This window comes from Pongo pygmaeus, chromosome 19, assembly GCF_028885625.2.
Source record: "Pongo pygmaeus isolate AG05252 chromosome 19, NHGRI_mPonPyg2-v2.0_pri, whole genome shotgun sequence".
In the NCBI taxonomy this organism is placed as follows: domain Eukaryota; kingdom Metazoa; phylum Chordata; class Mammalia; order Primates; family Hominidae; genus Pongo; species Pongo pygmaeus.
In genome coordinates, this window is record NC_072392.2 from 95,159,769 (window position 1) to 95,182,908 (window position 23,140).

Genomic DNA, 23,140 nt, shown 5'->3' on the forward strand with positions numbered 1-23,140 from the left:
GCGCTGAGGACAGAGGAGGTCCCTGGAATCTCAGCCTCTGGGGTCCACAGTTCCAGGAGTGAGGCCACCTGGGGAAGGGTCCCTCGACAGCCTCTCCAGTCCCTGTGATGTGGGGAACAGCGAGCTGGGGGCTGCAAACCTAATTTCTCCTCCTCGGAAACGCTGGGGATGCTTTTGGGTGGGTGCATGAGGTCTGCCCATCCAGGCAGCTGCTGAGTGGCTGTTCGCACCAGCTCCTCACTGCATCTGAACCCCCTGAGGAGGCCGGGGGCAACCCAGGCCCGGGATGACCTTGTGGGTAGGTTGTGCGGCTGGTGAGCTTTCAGGTGGGAAAGTCTGGCAGCGGATTGCGTGGGAAGCTGCCTGCCTCCCTGGGCTCCTCCTTGGACCAGTGACTTCACCAAGGTGACCTCTCCCTACAGTGTCAGAAGGCCGGCGGGACCAGTGTGAGGCACCCAGTGACCCCAAGTTCCCTGACTGCTCAGGGAAGGTGGAGGTGAGGCCTGGGGCGGAGGGGCAGAGGGGCGGGGATGTCTACTAGCTAGGGCCTCACTGTCCGGCCCCGGCCCCTAACCCAGGCACAAGCTGGCAGAGGCCAACCTCAGGGAAACAGCTTCTCTGCTCAGTGCATCCACCCCACTCATCAATCCAAATCCCGCAGGAGGAGTCACCCTCAGGTGTCGGTGCTTTCTCATAGCAAATGATTAAATCTCCGAGTGTCACCGCCAGCAGCCAGATTCCCCCAGAGACTCAGAGGAATGGCCCTGGCTGCCCTGTCCCCGCTCCTCCTGGCCTAGCCAACAGCTGGACAGAAAGTCTTTCTGCCCCATTTCTGGGGCCACCGCTGGCTGCATGAAGTCTGCCCCTGTAGGAGCAGGAGCTGTCCACAGCTGTGAAGTCAGCTCCCCACCGGTTCTGAACGCCCTAAGGAGTGGGCGGTGGTGCCGCAGACCCCTTCCTTGGTGACCATCTGGCATCACTGCAGGTGGATCCTGCCCTGGCTCCAGCCCTGGCCGCCTTGGAGGCTGCTCCCTGACCCTGGCCTCTAGCCCAATCCTGCTGTGGTAGCAGGGAGACGGGGACCAAAGGGAGAGGGAGACAGCCAGGCCTCCTGGCTCTTGGCCCCAGACCTTTGAGCCAGTGTTCTCTCCCAGTCTCTCCTCTTTCCAGACATGAGGGCTAGTGGGCCTGCCCCTGCCATCTCTGGGGTCCTTCAGGCAGGGCCTGGTTCAATCTCTTCTCTGCCCTGTCCCCTGTTGCATTAGTAGGGTGGGCCACATGGACCCCATCCTTGACCTCAGGACCCCTGGGGGTGCACGTGCAGGGGAGTTCCCAAGGGTCGGTGGGGCTGGCTCAGCCCCCTGCCCAGCCTGGCCCTCTCTGCAGTGGATGCGTGCCCGCTGGACCTCCGACCCCTGCTACGCCTTCTTCGGGGTGGACGGCACCGAGTGCTCCTTCCTCATCTACCTCAGTGAGGTCGAGTGGTTCTGCCCCCCGCTGCCCTGGAGGAACCAGACGGCTGCCCAGAGGGCACCCAAGCCCCTCCCCAAAGTCCAGGTGGGCCTGGGAGGTGGGTGGGCCGGTGAGGGGCTGGCATGGCTGGACATTCTCAGGGACAGTGGACAGAAACCTCTGCCCTGGGGGAACAAGACTGAGCTGCTTGTCAGGTGTGTGGGCAGGTCCCAGCCCACCCTACTGGGCAGACGGGAGGCCAGCCTGCCAAGGCCTGTCTGCCTTCTTTGAGATGCCACCAAGCTGGGCCTGTTTGCGGGGCAGGTGGGGGGCCTGGAGATGCCCCCTTAATGGACTAGAATAGTAGTAATAGCAGCTGTCACTTATTGAGGGTTTTCTGTGTCCAGACGCTTTATTTGCACTTAAAGTTCCCAGCCATCCTCGTATGATCATATTTGACAGACGATGCATCTGAGGTTTACAATTGAATTAATGGGTTCGAAGCACATAGTTGCTATGGTGGCCACGTCTATCCCCTGCCATCGGAGTCCTGGCTATGATCACCACCCTCACTGCCTCCCTGTCGTGGCCGGGAACCTGGAAACTGCTGTGGCTGGCCACCTCCATGGAAGGGCTAGGGGCCCGTGGTTAGAGCGGGGCTGGGGAGGGTATGTTGATGGGGAGGGCAGGGCTCCCTGGTTTTGGGAGCTAATGAGCCCCTTAGAAAGTGCAGGAGAAGGTGGAGTAGGCCCCAGCCTCATGGGAGGGTGCCAGCCCCTGTCCCCAGGCCAGTGGGGAATGATGGTGGCTGCAGGTCGAGGGGCAGAGAGAGCTGAGGTCTGGACCCCTCCAGGCAGTTTTCCGAAGCAACCTGTCTCACCTCCTGGACCTGATGGGTAGCGGGAAGGAGTCCCTGATCTTCATGAAGAAGCGGACCAAGAGGCTCACAGCCCAGTGGGCGCTGGCTGCCCAGCGCCTGGCGCAGAAGCTGGGGGCCACCCAGAGGGACCAGAAGCAGGTGCGTGGCCCCTGCCCCCTCATGTGCAGGAGCTGAGAAAGCTCAGGGCCCCCGCTTCCAAGTGAACATGGAATAGGTCTTCAAACAAGCTGTAGTGGGCTTCTGAATTTGATCAGAGAGAGAGAGGGGTGGGGATGGCAGAGTCGGGATACGTGTCTGTGGTGGTGGCCCCTGGCCATTTTCAAGGTTGGGACCAAATGACAAGCCCCCAAGAGGTCCTGCATTCTGTGTACATCTGGTTCGTGTCAGGCAGAAAAGTCATGGTATTGGCCTGGAAAGTTGGGAATGTGCTGGGGAGCTTCGTTAGCTCATGCCTCCATTCTTTCTTCCCTCCTTCCTTCCCTCCCTCCCTCCCTCCCTCCACCCAGTAGATATTTACATGACTCTCACATTGCCCTTTTATTTCTTTCGGAGCCCATATCATTTCATGAAATTATCTCTTGTCTGTGTTCACTGTTGTCTACCTCTTCCATCTGGAACATAAGCTCCATGAGGGCAAGCACATGACTATCTTGTTCGCCCGTGTCCCCAGTGCCAGATCTGGTCACTCTGGTGCCAGAAAGCACCTGCTGGGGCCCAGCCTGGAGACAGGGTCTGCTGCTGGCTGGTCTCCTGGCTGGGGCCCTGGTGGGCGGGGCTCAGAGCTGCTGCTCCTCCCTGCTGACCCTCTGTGTTCTGCCAACCCAGATCCTGGTCCACATCGGCTTCCTGACGGAGGAGTCCGGGGATGTGTTCAGCCCTCGGGTCCTGAAGGGTGGGCCCCTAGGGGAGATGGTGCAGTGGGCGGACATTCTGGCTGCACTCTATGTCCTGGGCCATGGCCTGCGGGTCACAGTCTCCCTGAAGGAGCTGCAGAGGTGAGTGCTGGGGAAAGCCACTGGCATCAAGTGGGGCAGGGAGGGGATGAAGGGGAACCCCTCCCCTCCCTCCCAGGGGCGGTGGGAGTACCTGCTCTGCCTGCAGGTCCCACAGCCCTGAGACCCTGGGAGGCATCCTGGTGTTCTGCAGGATATAACCACTCCTAATCCCCCTCCTCCTGCCCGGTCTTGGGGGATGTAGCAGGGAAGTGTATTTGCATAGCGCTGTCTGGCCAGGCCTTGGTGTTTCTGCTCAGGGGCTGACACGTATTGGCTTGTGGAATTGAGCCACGTCTGCACGTGGGGTCCCCTCTGCCTGCCGTCCTGGAAGGCTTGGTTTCTCTTCTGAACCTGGGCTCCTTCTTTGGTCTACTTTAGGGTCTGGAGACCAGTAAGACATGGAGGATGAAGGGGCGTGGGCGGGTGGGTGGTGCCTATCCCTTACCCAGTGCTGGGCTTTCATGGTCCCTTGGATGCTGTGGGAGGTGGAAGGGCAGTGATTAGAGGCTCCCCTGAGTGTTTGAGGGTAGGATGGGGGTGAGGCTGAGAGTGTGGGGATGTCAAGGGGGTAAGAGTGTTTGACTGGGTTTATTTTTAACCACTGTTTCTGAGGGATGTAGGAATACAGGAGATTTTTCTCTTTATTAATATTTATTGTAAGATATATGATGCATACAAAGTCTGTGTAAAGTATGTTGTGAAACGCAACAGTCAAATCACCTCCCATGTGTGACCATCCATTTAAGATCATGCTGTCACCAAGGACTGTGTTTGCCTGAGAGTGTCCGTCGATCTCTCTGCCTTCTCCCCAGATGAAACCTTAACTTGAACTTTGTGTATATTATTCCTTTGCTTTTTTTTTTTTTAAATGGAGTTTCTTTCTTGTCGCCCAGGCTGGAGTGCAGTGGCATGATCTCGGCTCACTGCAACCTCCGCCTCCTGGGTTCAAGCGATTCTCCTGCCTCAGCTCCTGAGTAGCTGGGATTACAGGCGCACGCCGCCACGCCAGGCTAATTTTTGTGTTTTTAGTAGAGATGGGGTTTCACCATGTTACCCAGGCTGGTCTTGAGCTCCCAACCTCTGGTGATCCATCCGCCTCAGCCTCCCAAAGTGTTGGGATTACAAGCATGAGCCACTGCACCTGGCCTGCTTTTTTAAAAAAAGTTTTTTGTTTTTTCTTAATAGTGTATCCATAAACAGTTTATGGTTTCCTTTTGTTTTCTTCTGGTTTCAAGCTTTGAGAAAATGGCATCTACTCTATGTGGTCTCCAAACTTGCTTTCTTCAAACTCACTTGGTTTCAAAGACTCATCCATCCATGTTCTTGCATGTAGCTTTATTTCATTCATTTTCACTGCTATATAATATTCCATTGTGTGAATGTGCCATAATCATGTATCAGTTTTTCCTGTCTGCGGATATTTTTTCCTGTTTTTGAAATGGTTTTGAACGTTGCCCTGGTGGACATTCTTGGACATGTCACCTGATGTACCTGATGTACAAGTCTATACCTTTCTGGGTATAGACTTAGATGCAGAATTGTTAGGTCTTGGCATGGTGAAAATTCAGCTTTACAAGATAATGCCGAATTGTCTTCCAAAGTGATTGCTCCAATTCAGAGACTCACCAGTGCATGAGTTTCCACTGGTTCACATTCTCACCTACACTTAGGGTTGTCAGACATTCTGATTGAGGCATGATGATGTCTTGTTATGGCTGCAACTTGCATTTCCTGAAAGATAATGGGCTGAGCATCCTGTCCTGTGGTTCTTTCATCTTGATGAGATGCCCATTGATATGGGCATCATATGATAAGGGTTATCATTTTCATATTGAGTTGTAAGAGCTCTTTATATATTAAGGATATAAATTCTGTGGAAGTTACTTGTGTTAAAAAAAAATCTTCTAATTTGTGGCTTGCCTTTTTAATTTCTTTATGGTTTTTTGGGGGGGGTAACAGAAATTCTTAATTTTAATGTAATAAAAGTTATCCATCTTTTTCTTTATAGTTAGTGATTTTGTGTTTGGTGGAGTTGTCTGTTTTCTCTTTTCTTTGTTTCTTTCTTTCTTTTCTTTCTCTTTCTTTCTTTTTTTTTTTCAGATAGGGCCTCGCTCTGTTGCCCAGGCTGGAGTGCAGTGGCACAATCATGGCTCACAGCAGCCTTCCCCTCAAGCAACCCTCCCACCTCAACCTCCTGAGTAGCTGGGATTACAGGTGTTAGCTACCACGCCTGGCTAATTTCTGTATTTTTAGTGGAGACAAGGTTTCACTATGTTGCCTAGGCTGGTCTTGAATTCCTAGGCTCAAGAGATTCGCCTGCCTCAGCCTCCCAAAGTGCTGGGATTACAGGCATGAGCCACCATGCTTGGCTTTATTCCTCCTTTTCATTGACTTGAAAATGTTTCTATTGATACATAATATGTGTACATATTTATGGGGATGGGTGATATTTTGCTACATGCATCCAATGTGTAATGATCAAGTCAGGGTATTGGGGATCTATCACCTTGAGTATTTATTATTTTTGTGTGTTGGGAACATTTTAAGTCCACTCTTCAAGCTATTTTGAAATCTACAATACATTGTTGTTAACTATAGTCACCCTACTCTGCTATCTTTTTTTTTTGAGATGGAGTCTCACTCTGTCACCCAGGCTGGTGTGCAGTGGTGCGATCTCGGCTCACTGCAACCTCTGCCTCCCGGGTTCAAGCAATTCTCCTGCCTCAGCCTCCCGAGTAGCTGGGATTACAGGCATGTGCCACCGCGCCCAGCTAATTTTTGCATTTTTAGTAGAGACAGGGTTTCACCATATTGGTCACGCGGGTCTCGAACTCCTGACCTCGGGTGATCCACCTGCTTTGACCTCCCAAAGTGCTGGAATTATAGGCATGAGCCACTGCGCCCAGCCTCTGCTATATATATTTTTTAAATCTTATTTATTTTAAAATAGAGATGGGTTTTCGCCATGTTGCCCAGGCTGGTCTCAAACTCCTGGGCTCAAGTGATCTGCCTGCCTCAGCCTCCCAAAGTGCTGGGATTACAGGCATGAGCCATGTGCCCAGCCTACTCTGCTATCTAATGTAGAACTTATTCCTTCTATCTATCTATGTGTTTGTACCCATTAACCAAACCAACTTCTCTTTATCCCCCCTCCCCACCACATTTGATGAGATTATTCCTCAGGGCTTTCCTTCAGGGCCCCAGAATTGTTTGCATGTGAATCAGCTTTTCTTCATTAACTTCTACTCAGGTGGTTTTCAAGTGGTTTCCTTGTGCGTCCCCACCAGAGCCTGCCTACTCTCTTGCTGGTCTAATTGGCCTTCTCTCCACTAATGCTGATGCTGTGTAGCACAGGAGTGTTGGAGAGCAGAGGATGCTGATGAGGACAGAGCCATGGCAATCTTAGGTCACTAGGGCCCCAGCAAGTGCAAGTCTTGGCCAGCTACTCAGTTTTTGCACTTCTTCCCTGCAACTCAGAGTGTGCCAGTAACTCAGGTAGAACGTCTGTGACTCCGCTCAGAGGGAGGAGTCTGGGCCAGTTGTATTGAGTAGTGGGAGAAGGAGGCTGGGTCTGGATTGTGTTGCTTAGAAGGCCGCTAAATGACCCAGGGCTTTGAAGGTTTTCATCCCCGTGGCCTGAAATTCACAGTGCTGGAGTCTTCCTTTTAAGCGAATGCATTCGATGAATAGGCTCAGTAAAGATGAAAAAGTGTCTCCAGGGAGGAACAGCACGCATAAGTGAGGCTATGGGGCAGAGGCAGGTTGGTGCCAGAGACTAAAGAGGCAGCTGCACGCTTGTGGCTGTGTTGAGAAGCACTGTCCAAGTCGGGGGCGGGCTCTGGGGGAGGAAATTCTCACCTTGAAATAGCAGGTCCAGGAGCTGCAAGCAACTCGGCTGGGAGCTGTCCCTGAGTGCTAGTGCTGAACCCACAGATACTCCCAATGATGGAAGAGGGAAACAGCACCTCCCTCACTCTGGCTCTCACCCTGGTGACATCTTGTTGTCAGATCCAGCTGTTCGCACTGTGCAGGCCACTTCAGAGCCAAGGTATGGGGCCCACTCGCCCGCCTGCACCCACTGCTGCACACTAAACCGTCTGCCCCCAGCTCCCTCTGAACAGAGAGCCTGGAAGATGCATCGATGCTGTCTGTGGAGCAGAACGCTGCAGAGGCAGTTAACATTTGCAGATTATGAAAAGAGGTGTATACACTCATGCAGCCTCTGCATGCACCCATGCATACATGTGCATATCCACCACATGTGTGCACATACATGCATACTCACCCACTCACATGCACACTCATGGACACATACTCATAGCCTCTGCACCCACACGTGCACACCCACTCGCACACTTGAATATGCACACACCCCACATACACATGTGCCAATGCATGCTCCTGCATGTGCAGACATGATGCATCTATACAGACACACATGCACACTCTCTTGCACACACATGCATGTCCACACCCCACAGAGAATGTGTTTTCTACCAAGCAAGTCTCCACTTCCTCTCAGGCTCTTGCAGATCTGAAGGTGCTCCAGGGAGAGGTTGCCCCATGTCTGATTTTCAGTTTGTTAAATGGGCAGGCCCAGGGCTGTGCTCAGATGCCCTGGCCCTTGGTCCCCTGTGGGGTGTATGTGTGAATGAACGATCTTGCTCAGACAGGGCAGAATGGTGTAAACAGTTCAGCTACCTCAGGGGATCTTCTTAGGAAGGTGATTTCTAAATCTGGTACCAAATACAATTTAAAAACAACTAAAAGAATAAAATAAAAACAAAACCACCCTCCCCAGGAGAATTCCCCAGCTATGCCTACAAAAGTAACAGCATCAGCTATGGCTGGAATACATTCAGGGTGGGGGTTCTTAACCCTGGCTGCAGCAAAACCACCTGAAGCACTTTAGAAACTTACCAGTGTTTGGGCCCCTGTCTAGGCATCTCTGACTTCATCCATCTGGGATGGGAGCCCAGGTAACAAGTTTAAGCTCCCAGTGATTCTAATGGGCACCAAAGGTTGGGAATTGGAAAAGCTTGAGGCTGTGGCTTTTCTAAGCCCCTCAGCCCAGTACACAGTCTGGGTGGCGGTGGGGCTGGGACATTGTAGAATGCACGGCTTCTTCAAAAGGCCTCGTCTGTGTCCCCAGTGCCGTCCTGGGGGATGGGATTGAGGCTCCAGGCTCAGGGCCCTAGAAGAGATGTAGAAAGAATGGGAGGATTCATCCTGAGAGCACCCAGGATACCCTTGGTTGCTGGAGTGTGGCCTAGTGGCGGGGGTCGGGCCACAGAGGCACCCCGTGGAGGTGGCCCAGATGGTGGGGCCTCTGGCATCCCGCCCAGGGCATCAGGTGGGAACCTGCTGGCCTGGAATGCACTTTGTGCCACACCGTTTCTTGGATGTGCTTTCTTCCTTCTTCCTTTGTAAAGTGGGGGCATTGCATTGGTCCCCATAGTTGGGGTCAGTGACAGATGTGAGGCCAGGGTGGAGGCAGAACAGTGAGCTCCCAGGCACATTCCCTGCTGGGTCCTCTCTGATACATAAATGCAGGCCTTTCCTCACAGTGGAGATGTCAATACAGTTTGAGATGTGGATGAGCCTCCTAGAGCTGCCATAACAATGGAGCACGCACTGCAGGGCTTACACAGCAGGAATGAATGAACAGCAGGAATGCATGAACTGAATCCTGGCGCTGGAGCGTGCTGCAAGTCCAAGAGCCAGGTTTTGGCAGGGCAGGGCTGGGGCCTCCTGAGGCTGCGAGGGAGTCTCTGCCCCAGGCCCCTCTCTGGGCTCCTGGTGGTTTCCTGGTGAGGAACTTGGTGACCCTTGTCCTGCAGCTACATCTCTACAATCATCTCTGCTTTTGCCTGGTGGCCTCCCTGTGAGCGTGTCTGTGTCCAGATTTCCCCTCCCTATAAGAACCTATTGGATTAGGGCCCACCCTAATGCCCTCATGTTAACTCCATTACCTCTGTAAGGACCCCAACTCCAAATAAGGTCATAGCCTGAAGAATTGGGGGTTAGGACTTCAATATATCAATGTTGGGGGTGGAGGACACAATGTAAATCCATAATAAGATGGCAGCCATTGGGGGGCCCTGGGCAGAGTTCCCACCGAGCAACCATGAGCCCTTCAGGGAGAGGCAGAAGCACCCAGGGCCTCACCTCTCAGCCCTGGGAGCCGTTCTGTGGGAGCAGCACCAGGTTAATTTGAAAACAGGTTAATGGGACGTGAAGGTAATCTGAATTCCGAGTGTCTCAGCTTGGTTTCTGTGACAGAAACGTCTCCCTTGGCTGGTGAAATGACCTGCATGGGAGGCAGCGGGACAAAGACGCGGCTTGTACATTTGTTGTAGTTTATTCGCAGATGTTCATGGCAGATGTCCTGGCCACTGACGGAGCAACAAGGCTGGACGGATGAGCCGGTCCCGCTCTGCTCCTCGGGTTTCGGTGTTTCAATTAACTGGCTCACTGGAGTGACGTTTGGGGCGATGTGCAGGATCTACATCTGGCTTTGCTGCTGCAAGATGCTTCCGGGGTGAGGGAGGTGGCACGAGGGAGCCATGCGCTCTGTGATGAGATTGCAGCAAGGTAATGTCAGCCAGTCCCCGCCCGCGCCCCGCCGTGCGCGGAGGGAAGGAGAAGTCAAACCCGAGCGCCTGCCCGGCCTGAGACGGCCTCGTGCATGCGCAGGTCCAGGGTGGGCGTTTTAAAGTTAAGCCTTTCCCTTCCTGCTTTCCCAGAATCAGCTGTGCTCATCAATTTTATTTGCATAATTTCAAGCATCATTAATAGTACATGGCATGAGGAAAAATTACTGAGCTCTTCCTCCATCCATGAGTGAAATTGGGTTTAGTAGAAAATTAGTTGACTTAACTGGCAAATGATGAAAGCTTGAGAGGAGAATGTTTAAATAAGGAAGACTAGGAGGGACAACTCCTGGCTGTCAAGCATGCAGCCAGGCTGGAAATCCGCCTCCTGCCTGGGGCCAGGTGCCCAAAGGAAAGGCTGGGGAGGATCCCCAGAGAATGACGAAGGTGGGGACTCCATCTGCTTCCTCCCGCACAGTCCACTGTGACCAGCTGAGGCAGGTCTTAGGTTTGGAACCCAGAGATCAGTTCTGGATATGACTGGTAAAGACTGATCTGAACCAATGCAAACTGGGCCCAGCTGCTGGAAACCAGCTTGAGCTGACCAGAACCAGGCTGACCTGGGCAGCTCAAACCAGCTCCAGGGCGGAGGATGCTGCTCTTCTCTGAGGGGAGAGGAGAAAAGCACTGGGTTTGGGGCACACATGTCGAAACAGAGGTGCCCCATGGAGGCCACTGGGTGATGGGCCCGGGGGAGGTGTGGCATGGAGATGGGGTCTTGGCTGTTGAGAGTGGTTGAACACAGTGTGGTTGAAGTTGTCAAAGGATGGGAAAACAGGCTTGAGGGGCACAGACTTGGGAAATATCAACACAGAAAGACCTCTTACAGGCAAAGGAGACTGAGGAGTAGCCAAGAGCAAGCCAGATGTGGAGTCATGGGTGCCCATGAGAAGATGCTTCTAGAAGGAGTTGTGGCGAGCAACACATTGCTCATTGAAAAGCCAAGTAAGAAGGAGACTGAAAAATGTCCAAAGAATTTGGTCACATGGGACTGGGTGGGGCGGCTCACTTCTGTAATCCCAGCACTTTGGGAGTCACAGTGGGAGGATTGCTTGATTCCAGGAGTTCGAGACCAGCCTGGGCAAGATAGTGAGACCTGGTCTTTACCAAAACCCAAAAAATTAGCCAAGTGCGCTTGTGGTCCCAGCTACTCAGGCGACTGAGGAAGGAGGATCACTTGAGCCTGGGAGGTCGAGGCTACAGTCAGCCGTGATCATGCTACTGCACTCCAGCTTGGGTGACAAAGCAAGACTCTGTCTCAAAAAAAAAAAAAAAAAAAGAAGAAGAAGAAGAAGAAAGAAAGAAGGAAAGAAGGAAGGAAGGAGAGAGAGAACGAAAGAGAATTTGGCCACAAAGATGTCATCGCTGACTTTGGAAAGAGCATTGTGGTGCAGTCGTGGGGACAAAGGTCCTAAACCCAGTGGGCTGTGGGAGTGTGGAAGGCGGGATGGGGAGGACGCAGTGGTCGTGAGTGTCTGCACTCCTCCAAGGAGATTGGCCAGGAGCCGAAAGGAGAAAGAGCGCAGGAGCAGGGGTTACAGAATCGCAGGCAGGTGTGTCTGCCTCCTGGGGGTGACCAGTCAAAAGACTACATGCTGGGGGGTATAAACCACACAAATGTGTCCTCTCACAGTCCTGAAGGCTGGAAGTCTGAAATCAAGACTCCCTCTGAAGGCACTAGGGAAGCGTCAGTCCCAGCCTCTCCCCTGTCTTCTGGTAGCCGCAGGAGTTCTTAGAGGGGTAGACAGTGTTCTCCCTATGTCCGCATCTCTTCCTCCCTCCATGCATGACTCTGTGTCCACATTTCTTCTTCCTCTTTTTTTTTTTTTTTTTTGAGACAGAGTCTTGCCCTGTCTCCCAGCTGGCGTGCAGTGGCGCAGTCTCGGCTCACTGCAACTTCCACCTCCCGATTCATGTGATTCTCCTGCCTCAGCCTCCCGAGTAGCTGGGACTACAGGAATGTGCCACCATGCCCAGCTAATTTTTGTATTTTTAGTAGAGACAGGGTTTCACCATGTGGGCCAGGCTGGTCTTGAACTTCTGACCTCAGGTGATCCACCCACCTCGGCCTCCCAAAGTGCTGGGATTACAGGTATGAGCCACTGCACCCGGCCACGTTTCTTCTTTTTATAAGGACACCAGTCAGATTGGATTAGGGCCCACCCTAATGCCTTCATCTTAACTTGATTACCTCTGCAAAGACCCTTTTTCCAAACAAAGTCACATTCACAGGTACGGGGGTTAGGACTTCACCCTCCTTCAGGGGCCACAGTTCAGCCCATGATCAAAAGTGTGCTTGTTTATTTTTCAAGATAAGAGAGTGCACTCATGTTTAAATATGGATGCAAAGGAGCCAGAACAGTAGGGAGGTTGTGGACATAGGAGGGAGAGAGTATCGCTGGCAGTGGCTTCAGGGGAGGGTCCCAGGAGGAGGGACGAGGACAGCTCTTCTGCCCTGAGAGGAGAGTAGGAGAAAAGACCAGGGTATACTGTAAATGCAGTGGGGTGGGGGGCCTGGGCTGGGGGCCGGGGATTGGGCACTCGTCTCTGATGGTTTCTATTTTATCTTTGTTGAGGAAGGGGAGAGCATTTCCCACAAGCCAGGTGGAGGCAGCGGGAGACGCGAGGAAGTGGACAAGACCGAAAAACAACCCTCGGGCTCCACCAGGGTTTGTAATGTGTTATCTCTCGAAACAAAAAGGATTCGAACCAAATATGGCAAAATGTTAAGGCTTGACAAGGCTGGGAAGTGGGAGCATTGGAGCATTATATGATTTTCTATAATTTTCTGGATGCTTGGAATATTTTGTAACTTATAAGCACACAGATTAGGAAAAGGTGGGGAAGAACTGCATCTTGGCACCTAGACTTGTGAATGGCGGCTCTCCTGCATCACCCTCCCCGTTCCAAGAGGAGGCATGAGAGGCCGACGATTACATTACACTAAAAATCCCCGGCCCCTCTCCTGTCTCCTTTTTCCTTCCCCTTCCTTCAGTTTCAAGGAGGCATTTTAACCTCCTGGCTGAGCGGGGAGCGAGCGCAGGAGCCACACATCCCAGCGGAGAGGCCTGGCAGCCGGACACCCAACTCAAGTTGGCTGGCGGTCAGAACCTTTTCCCCGGGAAATTCAGATGTGGGTAGGCAGAAGACCTACCTAGATGGCAGGCAAGGGGACAGAGGGGGAGCAGGTGCCGGCATGCCGAGTGTGGCGGGGTCACGTTGAGTGCAGCCAAATGTCGTGGGCCTCTGCTGCTGGGGCCTGGGGCTGCCCTGGCCCCTGACCTTCATCCTTCCTCGGGATCCAGGAGAGACCCTTCCTTGCAAGGGCCTCGCCTCTCCTCATGCTCCACGCACTGCACTGGTGTCACAGGGAGTCTGTTTCTTGCGAGTCAAGGCCCCCGACCAAGTCTGAACATTGACCAATAAGCAAGACCGATGGAGGCCGTGCCGTGTCGCCTTTCCCAGCTCCGGCCTGGCCTGTGTTGGGGAGGGCTGCAAGGGAAGACTCATGGAAATGACGTCGCTGGCCCTCATGAGAGATCCATGCACCCCAGGTGGAGTGGGGAGAACCTGGGGAGATCAGATAAGAAATGAGGACAGACCAGGCCCTCGGTTCATACCCGTAACCCCAGCACTTTAGGAGGCTGGGATTACAGGCAATCCCTTGAGTCTAGGAGTTCAAGACCAACCTGAGCAAGTGAAACCTCATCTCTACAAGAAAAAAACTCGAAAGAAATGAGGAGAAGGGCTGGCTTCTGGATGCTCCTAAAGGAGGCAGGATTTGTCCCTGGGGAGGAGGCATCAGGGCCTCTGTGAATCTCAGGGGTCGTGGGTTCTCGAGAAGGGATGAGGGGACCAGTGTTCTTCCTCTGCCAAGGACAGACCAAGAGAGCGTCTTGTCAGATGGTGGCTGGAGAGGAGGAAGTTGGCAGTGGACGAGCTTCAGGAACCGTCTGTCAGGGATACTGGAAGGAGCCACCCATGGGAAGGGTCAAACTCAGGGGTTCCTGCCTCTTGGAAACTGGGGCCAGGTCTGGTCTGGGGCTTTTTATTCTGGGTGAAGCTGGCAGAAGCACAGGATGGTACGAATAACCCCCTAGCACTCCTCCCGACTACGCTGTCAGGTTTGAGTCAGCCTAGTTGTGCTAAGTCCAACGCCAGGTGGGAGGTTTCACTATGACTCAGTGGCCAATTAAATGCTTTCAAGTCCGGGTTTAGTGCAAGGATTTTGCACACCAACCATCACTGCAAATATATTCAGCACACACAGGCCAGTGGCTTGGGATACGAGTGCGCTGACTGATGAGCCAGGTAGGTCCCAATGTCCCTCGAAGTCAGTTTCTTTGCTGTGTCTCCGGCCACCGCAGGGCCGTCCATGGTCATTTCTCAGCTGCCCCTGGCTTCACTTTCTTGTTGGGTCTCGGGGGGTGCCTTTCCACAGCAGGTGTCATCTCGTCACCCCAGTCCAGCATACATTTATCACTTTGAAGGATCAGCAGTTTCACCGTGGACTGAGTCACTTGTCATAAGTGACTCCATTTTGAGATTATTTAGGATCACAAAACACTATCCTATATCACCACCTGCCCCTCAAGTCAGAGTAGCTTTGGTAAAAGGAATGCATTTTCCTGGGAGCCAGACTGCTTTTTCCTCGGCATCTCTAGCGTGGAGCCAGGGGCCCTCAATATCCAAATCCAGGATGCAGGGGCTGCATCTTAGCTTTTGGCCCTCATCTCCCACCGAGACTGCTTGAGTGGGATTGACAGCAGAGTCTTACCCCAAGGTCCCTGCACAGGTTGGTTCTCAGCAAAGGTTGGTGGAACTGGATAGAATAGCAAGAGCCCCTGGCACACAGGAATCACCCGAGGAACTGAAAATAATCCCCGACGCCCAGGCCCCAGCCCGGAGCAAATAGAGGGACCCTCGGGGTGGCCTGGGCACCAGGAGCTAAAGCCTGCATGAGAAAACCTGGGTTTGGGCTCAGCATTTACAGGCATTTATTCTAGAAATCGAGGCCTGTCTGTAAGGAAGAGGACTGGGAACAGCCGGAGGGCCGAGTTCCTCTTCCTCTTCCTGCAGCCATGCTGGCAGCCAGGGGGGTGAGTGTGCGGCTTCCTCCAGCTCTCCTGGGAGCACGGCCCTATTCTTAGCCCTGAGTGTGCTTACTAGGAAAGAACGCTGGGGAAGAAAGTGCCAGCTTTGGACGCCAGCCCCACTTTGGGTCTGCAGTGTTGAGGATACGCTGCTCCCTCAGTTTCCCTTTCGGAGGCTCCCCCTAACAACTGCATGCCTTGCACCACACCCCCGCACCCATGCTTTGTGGTGGCTTCGGCTAAGGAGCACCCAGACTATGCCTCCATCTGCCTTTGGACTCCCTTTTCCTCTGAGCCAGGGACCCTGAGGGGGCCTGGCAGTTCTCAGCTGTGGCCCTGAACCCTCGAGGGCACAGGGTACGTGCTGGGGATGCTCAAGGGCATCGCCTTTTCGGGAGATGGGAGCTGAGGGCAGGGCCATCCCAGTGGCTGCATAAAGCAACTCTGGGCTGCTTCTGTTGGGTACAGGGACGTCAGTCCATCCTGGGCAGGAAGAAAATGCTGCAGGACGGTGTAATTCTTTCCTCATTAGTGATCCTAACCCCTGCTTCCTAAAGCAGCTCATTAGATGTCCAGTTCAACCTCTGAGTTTCTTCTTTCTGCCCCCATCTGGTCTGTCAGGGACCAGACAGTGGCCTGTTCTGGTAATGGGCCATGGCGGGGTTGGGGGCTGCCCATGATGCTTAGGAAACCGGCACTGGTCAGGTTTGGAGGATTTCAGGGCCCTGGGGAGACAGAACGTCCCAGGCTGCCCCAGCTGTGTGCTCCCCTTGAGAGGCACCCAGTGAAGTTGTGGATTCTGCCTGCACTTCAGCCCCTGGAGCCAAAGATCTCTGAGCACTTTGCAAGGATTCTTTTTAATTAGGTTCCTCCCACACAAGAGAAAGAGAGAGAGAATAGTGTGTTCCACAATTTGAGCACTACCTGGAGAGATTATTTCTAGCCACAGACCAAAGGCACAGAGAGAAATTAAACAACGGAATTTTTAGCTTAGAAGAGACCATGGAGATTTGCCTGAGCACGTGTCCCACATGTGGAGGCGGACACCAGAGCGATGTGGTGGCTACCCAGCAAATGCCTGCTGGAGCTCCTGCCCAGGGATATTTTTCATTGCCAGAATTCAGCATTTGAATTCCTAGCCGAGGGTTTCTTCTATTAAGTGAAGGTTTATTTTTCTCCTCCCTCATCCCGTCTCCCCAACCTCCTCTTTGATATTTTAGCAAAGAGTGCCTGAGCCAGTCCTTCCCTGGATATTTACTAAGCCCCTATATGGTTTGTGGCCAGCTGGGAGTCCCAGGCAGGTGGGGAACGTGACAGCTGGAGAAGATGGGACCTCAGCCCCTCTGGGAGGCAGAGTGCTTGGCACGGGAGCCAGGAATGTGAATGGGTTGACTTAAAAATTATTTTTAAGTTATTCATATTTTTAAGACTGGGTCTCACTCTGTTGTCCAGGCTAGAGTGCAACGGTGTGATCACACCTCATTGCAGCCTTAACATCCTGGGTTCAAACGATTCTTCCACCTCAGCCTCCTGAGTAGCTGGAATGACAGGCGCATGCCACCATGCCTGGCTAACTTTTTGTATTTTTGGTAGAGATGGGGTTTCACCATGTCATCCAGGCTGGTCTCAAACCGCTGGACTCAAGCGATCCTCCCACCTAGGCCACCTAAAGTGCTGGGATTATAGGCATGAGCCACTGTGCTGGGCTGGCTTTTTAAAAAACTGTAGTAAGATGCACATAACATAAAATGTGCTGCTGTAACCACTTTGAAGTGCACAGTTCAGTGGCAAAGCACACTCACATTGTGGTGCAACCATCGCCACCATCCATCTCCAGGTTTCTTCTTGCAAAACTGAAACTCCATACCCATTAAACAATAATTTCCTGTTCCTTCCTCCCCCGAGAGGGTAGCTTTTCCAGGTGGATTAATTTGGGCACAGTGCAGGGGCCAACTCTAACCAGGTGACCTGCGGAAATGCTCCATTCCCCTGGACCACCCTACCCCTACCCCTTTCATCTTGGGATTTAGACTCCTATTCATCTGGCCTGGGGACACTCAGAAATATATTCTAACCAGCCAGTTTGGCAATTCCACGCAAACTTGCCCGTCCTTCCCAAGCACTGGCTATTGGCAGTGGGCAGATGGAGGGGTATGCAGCAGATGCATTTCAAGTTCCTTCTGCCCCTGAGGTCCTCCCCCCGCCACCCTCCTATCTGTGGGGGCTGCTGAACCGTCCTCTTGACCCAGCCCTGGACTGAGTACAAGAGAAATGAGGACTTGGCCTTGGAGGTGCAGAAAGGTCTGGACAGGAGCGTTTTGCAGATTCAGCAGGATTGGTGGAAATGCACAGCAGAGCCTCCCGGGCACCTTTGGCTGAAGGTTGTCAGGGGACAGCGTTTTCAATTCATGTCACTGCTCCAGCCAATGACTTAGCATAAAATTGCCCATAAAAGTAAACTTAAATTACAAGTGATAAAACTACAGCCTCCTCTCCCAGCAGCTGACCTCTCTGCTCTCCAGGGGGTGAGGCTCAGATTTCTTCTGATAAGAGCAATGAGGCCGCTGCAGACACCTCCAGGGATGTCCTGCCCTTCCATTGAAAATACTTGTTTTCCAGGGCTGGGGACATGTGGGCTTCTCCTTAACTCCTCCTGGGAAGGGGATGCTGCTGTCTCCGGGCCGATTTGTCTCCCTCCTTTCCTGTGATGTCCTTTGAGCACGTGGAAGGCCACTGGGCTCAGGTCCAGACCCAAAGGCCAGTGAGTGACCAAGGCACCTTCACCCCTGGGCCCCTCACTCACCCATACTCTCTCCCCAGAGAGGCTTTTCTTGGCCAGCTGTTAAACATTGAAACCAGTTCATCTCATCTACCGCTTGGTGCATTGCTTCATAAATACAGCAGATGTTTAGTGGGTCAGGTCCTGTCCCTGGTCTTGAATGTTAAAGATGACCTGACCCTGCCCTCAAAGGGGCCTCCAGGGGGGAAGAGGTGACTTGGGACATTGGCCAGGTGTGTCCCAGGTATGGCGGGAGCATAGCGGGAGGGGTGTCTCAGGTAAGGCTTCCTGGAGGAGGAGGCGATATTTGAGTTAAGCACGTGGAGGTGAGAAGAGTCTTCTAGACCCAGGGAACAGTTTCTGTGAAAACAGGGCACCATCGCAGGAGAACCTTGGTAGAATCAGAGGCGGGGGTTTGGCCGGGACCACCTTGAAATTTCTGCGGCACCTGGCCTCACGCCTGACAGGTACAGGAAGCGTCCGGTCTCACTTCTCTTAGTCGCATGCTGGTGACAGCTGCTGTCTTATTGTAGATTCCTTCTCCCCCATCCGTTAATATTCCTCCCCTTTTTCTGATTTAGTCAAGACTTTGACTTCACACTGAGCGGGGTGTGCATGGGGGAAGCGATTGCTCAGCAGGGTGCCCCCGCTCCTGCCCGGCTCTGGATCTGGGTGCCAAGGTTTAGGGCTGAAGCTTCGTGGGGTGAGGCCTGACTGCCCAAGTGGGTCCTGCATAAGGTGGGGCTCAGCGGGGGTCCACCTTCCACCCACTTCCCTGTTCCCTCCATGCACACCCAGTGGGCCTGTGCTGGAGAGGCTGCTGCAGACCCTGGGGGGCACAGGGTGTGGTGCAGGGGCTGCAGCTGTTGCTTCCACAGGGTTAGGTGGGGAAGCATCCTCGAAGTCCTGGCTCAGAGGCAGTGGGAAGCCTCAGAAAGGGTCAGGACCCCAGGGAGATGTGACCAAGTTTCCATTGTAGAAAGACACTGATCCCAGCTCTGCTCCTTCCTGGCTGTGTAAGCTTGGGCAAGTTACTCAGCCTCTCTGTTTCCTAGTCTGTAAAGATGGGAACAGGATGAGAATGGGTCTGATCTGGTAGGGTAGTGGCGAAGATGAAAGGAGTTGATGAATCAGTAAGTTGAAAGCACATAGAATGATGCCTGTGTCCAAAATGTTAGCCTTGAAGATGGCGAGGATGATGGACTCACCTTAGAACCGCAGTGTGGCGGTCTCCCAGGAGAGGGCTGTGACGTGCTGCAACCCCTCTGTCCTCTCAGTGGCCCTGGTGTCTGAGACTAGGGTCAGGGGTGTGCTCAGTGATGGGGCAGCAAAAGGAAGCTCCCAGGACAGAGAGATAACATGTTGCCTGGAAACCAACCAGAGATCTGTAGGGAAGCCAGTCATGTTCCTGGTGCAGGTAGCAGCTCCTAGACCCACCTACGGTTTGTATTTTCAGGATTGTCTTAATTTTACTAGACCCAGATTCCACGTGGGAAGAGCAGCCACCCCCTTCCTGGTTTCTGCAAGGAAGGGGATAGAGGGAGCATCTTTGTGTCCTTTTGTGTGTGGTTCTCAATTGGGTTAGGGAGGTGAGGAAGAGGGGACTTCTGGAGCCCCAAGGCAAAAAAAAATGAAGCTGCTTTCTGGGCCATCAGTTTTTACTGGGGGAGTTTTGGGAGTGAGAAAGTCCATGCTTCACAGGAAACAACAGGGATGTCTTGCAGAGTGAATGCAGAATTTGTTCGACACTTAAACCTACCACCAAATATTTCATGAAGTCTCCAGGTTGTGGGAGCTGCTCCCTGTGATGGCTCCAGACCCCCGGGGTCTGTGCTCCTTCTCCTTTGCTTTCTGGGTATTTCAACCAAAAAGCTGAAGAGGCAGGCACTGCCTTAGAAGCCCTGGATCAGAGAATCCTGTGTGGCAGGTGGTCTGTGTTGGAAAGAGGGGAAGACAGGAAGGTTGGAGGGATGGAGGAGCCCTTGGCCATTTTTAAGTTTATAGACAAGAAATGAGGAGGAAATGGCTATTAGGTTTTCACATTCCCCTCTCACACTTAGCAGCAAAGGTTCTGACATGGCGGGGAAGCCAGTGTGGGGACAGCTCAGGAGGCTGGTGGGGGTACCAGCTGAAGGTGGGGGGCAAGGCCCAGAGAAAGTGCCTCCCCTCTTGCTGCCCTTCTCTGCAGGGCAAGGCCGAACTCTGATGGCTTAGTCCCTGTGCTGGCAGCTTCTCCCCACTTCTTTCCATCACAGCGCTGTCGGCAGGTGACCAGAAACATCGACACGGCGCCACTTTGGATGGTGTGCTAATGGGATGGTGTGCACAGTACCCTCCCTGAGCTTCTGAGCATGGACAAAGCGAGCATGCACCTTTCGGGCTGGTACTTTTCCACCTGGCCTGAATGGTTTCAAGGAGCCCAGACACAGCCCAGGAAACTGATCAATCCTGGCCACTTGCCGTTAATGAGGAGGTGACCTTGTCAAAGCTCATCACCTCCCCAGCCTGACTCTGCTTATGATGTGGGTCCCTGAAGGGCCTCCCTAGTAGGAGGTGTCCTGGGCCTCCTGCAGAGCTGGCACCTGAACCCTGAATCCTGGGGAGGTGGGCATCCCCGGGAGATGAGGCCCGATGGCCTGGCTGCTTCCCAATCTGGGTTGGGAGCAAAGGACAGTCACATCCAGCCCCATGAGGTGATGCACCCACCACGAGCTGTTGAGAGAGGAAGATGAAGACAGGGCACGTGGCCTTCTCTGCTTGGGCATCCCCCCCTGCCTGTCCCTCCACCAATGGGCCCCTCCTCAGGACGCCTTCACCGTGCCTCAGCACACGCTGATCAGATCTCTGCTCCAGCACCTCCAGGCGTACACACCTCACACAGCTCGTGCTCCTGGGGCTGGGGACACATCCCACGTGTCTCTGAGTTTGTGATGTGGACACAGGGGCTGACACCCGACATGCACTCAAGAAACATTTGTTAAAGAGAATTATCCTGAGGACCCGGCGGGGAGGGGGTGTTTGGGGAAGCGGGTGTCTGACTGGGTTCTGCATGCATTCTGAGCTCCCGGGCGTCCTCCTCTGGTGGAGTGGGGAAGGGAATGTGGAAGGGCCATCTCTGCAGAGGACAGTACATCCCACCTGACTCAGAGGCTCAGCATAGACTTAACTGAATGAACAAGTGACCGGATGCCTCATCATCCCCTGCAGGGGAGAAACCGAGGCTGTGGAGTTGGAATAAGCAGGGGCTTCTGGTGGGAGGAGCTGGTTTGTACGAATGCTGGCAGGGGGGGTTGTGGGCAGAGGAGTTTAAATTGGCAGCTGTGGCTGCCAGGACAGGGGGCTTTGAACCCTTCTCCAGGGAGGCAGACTGAACAGATGTGGGGATTCTAGAGGAAGCCATGGGGTGTGGTCATGTCCTTCCATGTCCTCCTGTCCATGCCCCTGGAGCCGGGGTCCTGGGGGGTCCAGCAGGAGGAGATTACCCAGCAGCTCCAGCCGGATGGGATGCCAGATGGCAGAGGGGCACCACCCCTCCTCTGGCCAAGCTGCGTCTTCCAGGTCATCAGAGGCAACCTTGTCCCAGATGAAAACCTGTGTGTAAATAACCCGGCAGGTGAAGGCAGGCAGGTCCCATGCCATGCCCAGGGTGGGAAACAGTTAATCAGTGGCCTGCAACAGCTCACGGCCTCAGCCAGCCCTGGTCGCAAGGAGCTCAGTCAGCACTGCGAGACTGCACTTTTCTGAGGAAGGAAGTTTGGGGCCCTCATCCAGACAAACACGTAGCTGCGCTGAGGACTGCAGCCAGCATCCATGGGATTTGTGAAAGTTAGAGAAAGCCTCCCTCTCCGGGTAGCCACAGCCCTGCGGGAGCACATTTGTGGCAATGACAAAAGGTGCCTCTTCTTCCTGGCAGGTAGCCCAGGCTGGGTGCACGGGAGCCCACGCTGACCTCAGTCCCACCTGCCCCTTGCTGGATTGCCTTGTGCAGTGAAAAACCTACCTTACCGTACAGGGCCATCCTGCTCACTTCCTTTCTGAGAGTTTGTGCTAAGCTCTCTGCACTTTTACAGTTCATCCTGGGCTCTAAGGAACTGGGGTGGCTGGTTGGGCAGGTGGGTTTCTTGGGGCCCAGACTCTGAAGGGCTCTTCTCTCAGTAACTTAGGGGTGCCGCCAGGCCGGGGGAGCTGCCCGCTCACCGTGCCTCTGCCCTTCGACCTCATCTACACCGACTACCATGGCCTGCAGCAGATGAAGCAGCACATGGGACTCTCCTTCAAGAAGTACCGGTGAGAGGGCAGCCAGAGGGTGTGCACGTGGCCCGCATGCCAGGGGAGAAAGCTCCTCCTTCACGCCCTGCCCCCACGTCCCCACTCGGCCAGCTGGGCCCAGGTGGGAGAACATACTGTCCTGCATCCTGCCCTCTGCCCTCCCTTCCCCTCCCCCTTCCCCTCCCCTTCCCCCTTCCCCTCCCCTTCCCCCTCCCCTCCCCACACCTCCCTCCCCGCTCCCCTCCCCTCCCCACCCCTCCTCTCCCTCTCCTCCCCCAACCTGTCCCTTCTCCCCTCCCCTCCCCTCCCCACACCTCCCCTCCCCCCTCCACACCTCCCCTCCCCCTTCCCCACCCCTCCCCTCCCCCCTCCCCACCCCTCCCCTCTCCCCTCCCCTCCCCACCCCTCCCCTCTCCCCTCCCCTCCCCACCCCTCCCCTCTCCCCTCCCCACCCCTCCCCTCTCCCCTCCCCTCCCCACCCCTCCTCTCCCTCCCCACCTCCCCCTCCCCCTCTCCTCCCCCCACCTGTCCCTTCTCCCCTCCCCCTCCCTTCCCCACACCTCCCCTCCCCCCTCCCCACCCCTCCCTACCCCTCCCCTCTCCCCTACCCTCTCCCCTCGCCATCTCTCCCCTCTCCCCTCCCCATCTCTCCCGTCTCCCCTCTCCCCTCCCCTCCCCTGCCACTTCCATGTCTGCCTCCCGGCTAACTCAATGATAATTAATAAACCACCCAGGGAGTTGCTCCATCGCCCCTCTGCTGCTTTGAGGCTGGGGGCAGGGGGCCGGGGTCATCTACATGGAGGGGGCTGAGGAACTGGAGAGAGGGGTATAAGGGAACGGGACGGTAACCAGGGCTGTGACCCTGCTGTGGGGACCTTGGGGTGGGGAGAGTTGCTCAGCACCCGCCTGTCTTCCTCACCCACCCTCTCTCCGTCTGGAGGAAGGCCAAGGCCATCGTTCCCTGTCTCACTGCAGCCAGCGGGGTGTGGGGCTTAATTTAGCACAGAGAGCCCTGCTAT

At 54.2% G+C, this 23,140-nt stretch overlaps 1 protein-coding gene across 2 annotated transcripts in view; it reads left to right on the top strand.

Annotated features, from left to right (window-relative positions):
• The window catches only part of MGAT5B (alpha-1,6-mannosylglycoprotein 6-beta-N-acetylglucosaminyltransferase B), a 157,120-nt gene that overhangs the window by 108,788 nt on the left and 25,192 nt on the right, over positions 1-23,140 (top strand). For both annotated transcript variants that reach the window (XM_063657124.1, XM_054459585.2), the window contains 5 exons: positions 423-496; positions 1,387-1,557; positions 2,306-2,470; positions 3,158-3,327; positions 22,008-22,139. In XM_063657124.1, coding sequence (XP_063513194.1) covers positions 423-496; positions 1,387-1,557; positions 2,306-2,470; positions 3,158-3,327; positions 22,008-22,139 — 712 coding nt within the window. The remainder of the gene's footprint in view (positions 1-422; positions 497-1,386; positions 1,558-2,305; positions 2,471-3,157; positions 3,328-22,007; positions 22,140-23,140) is intronic.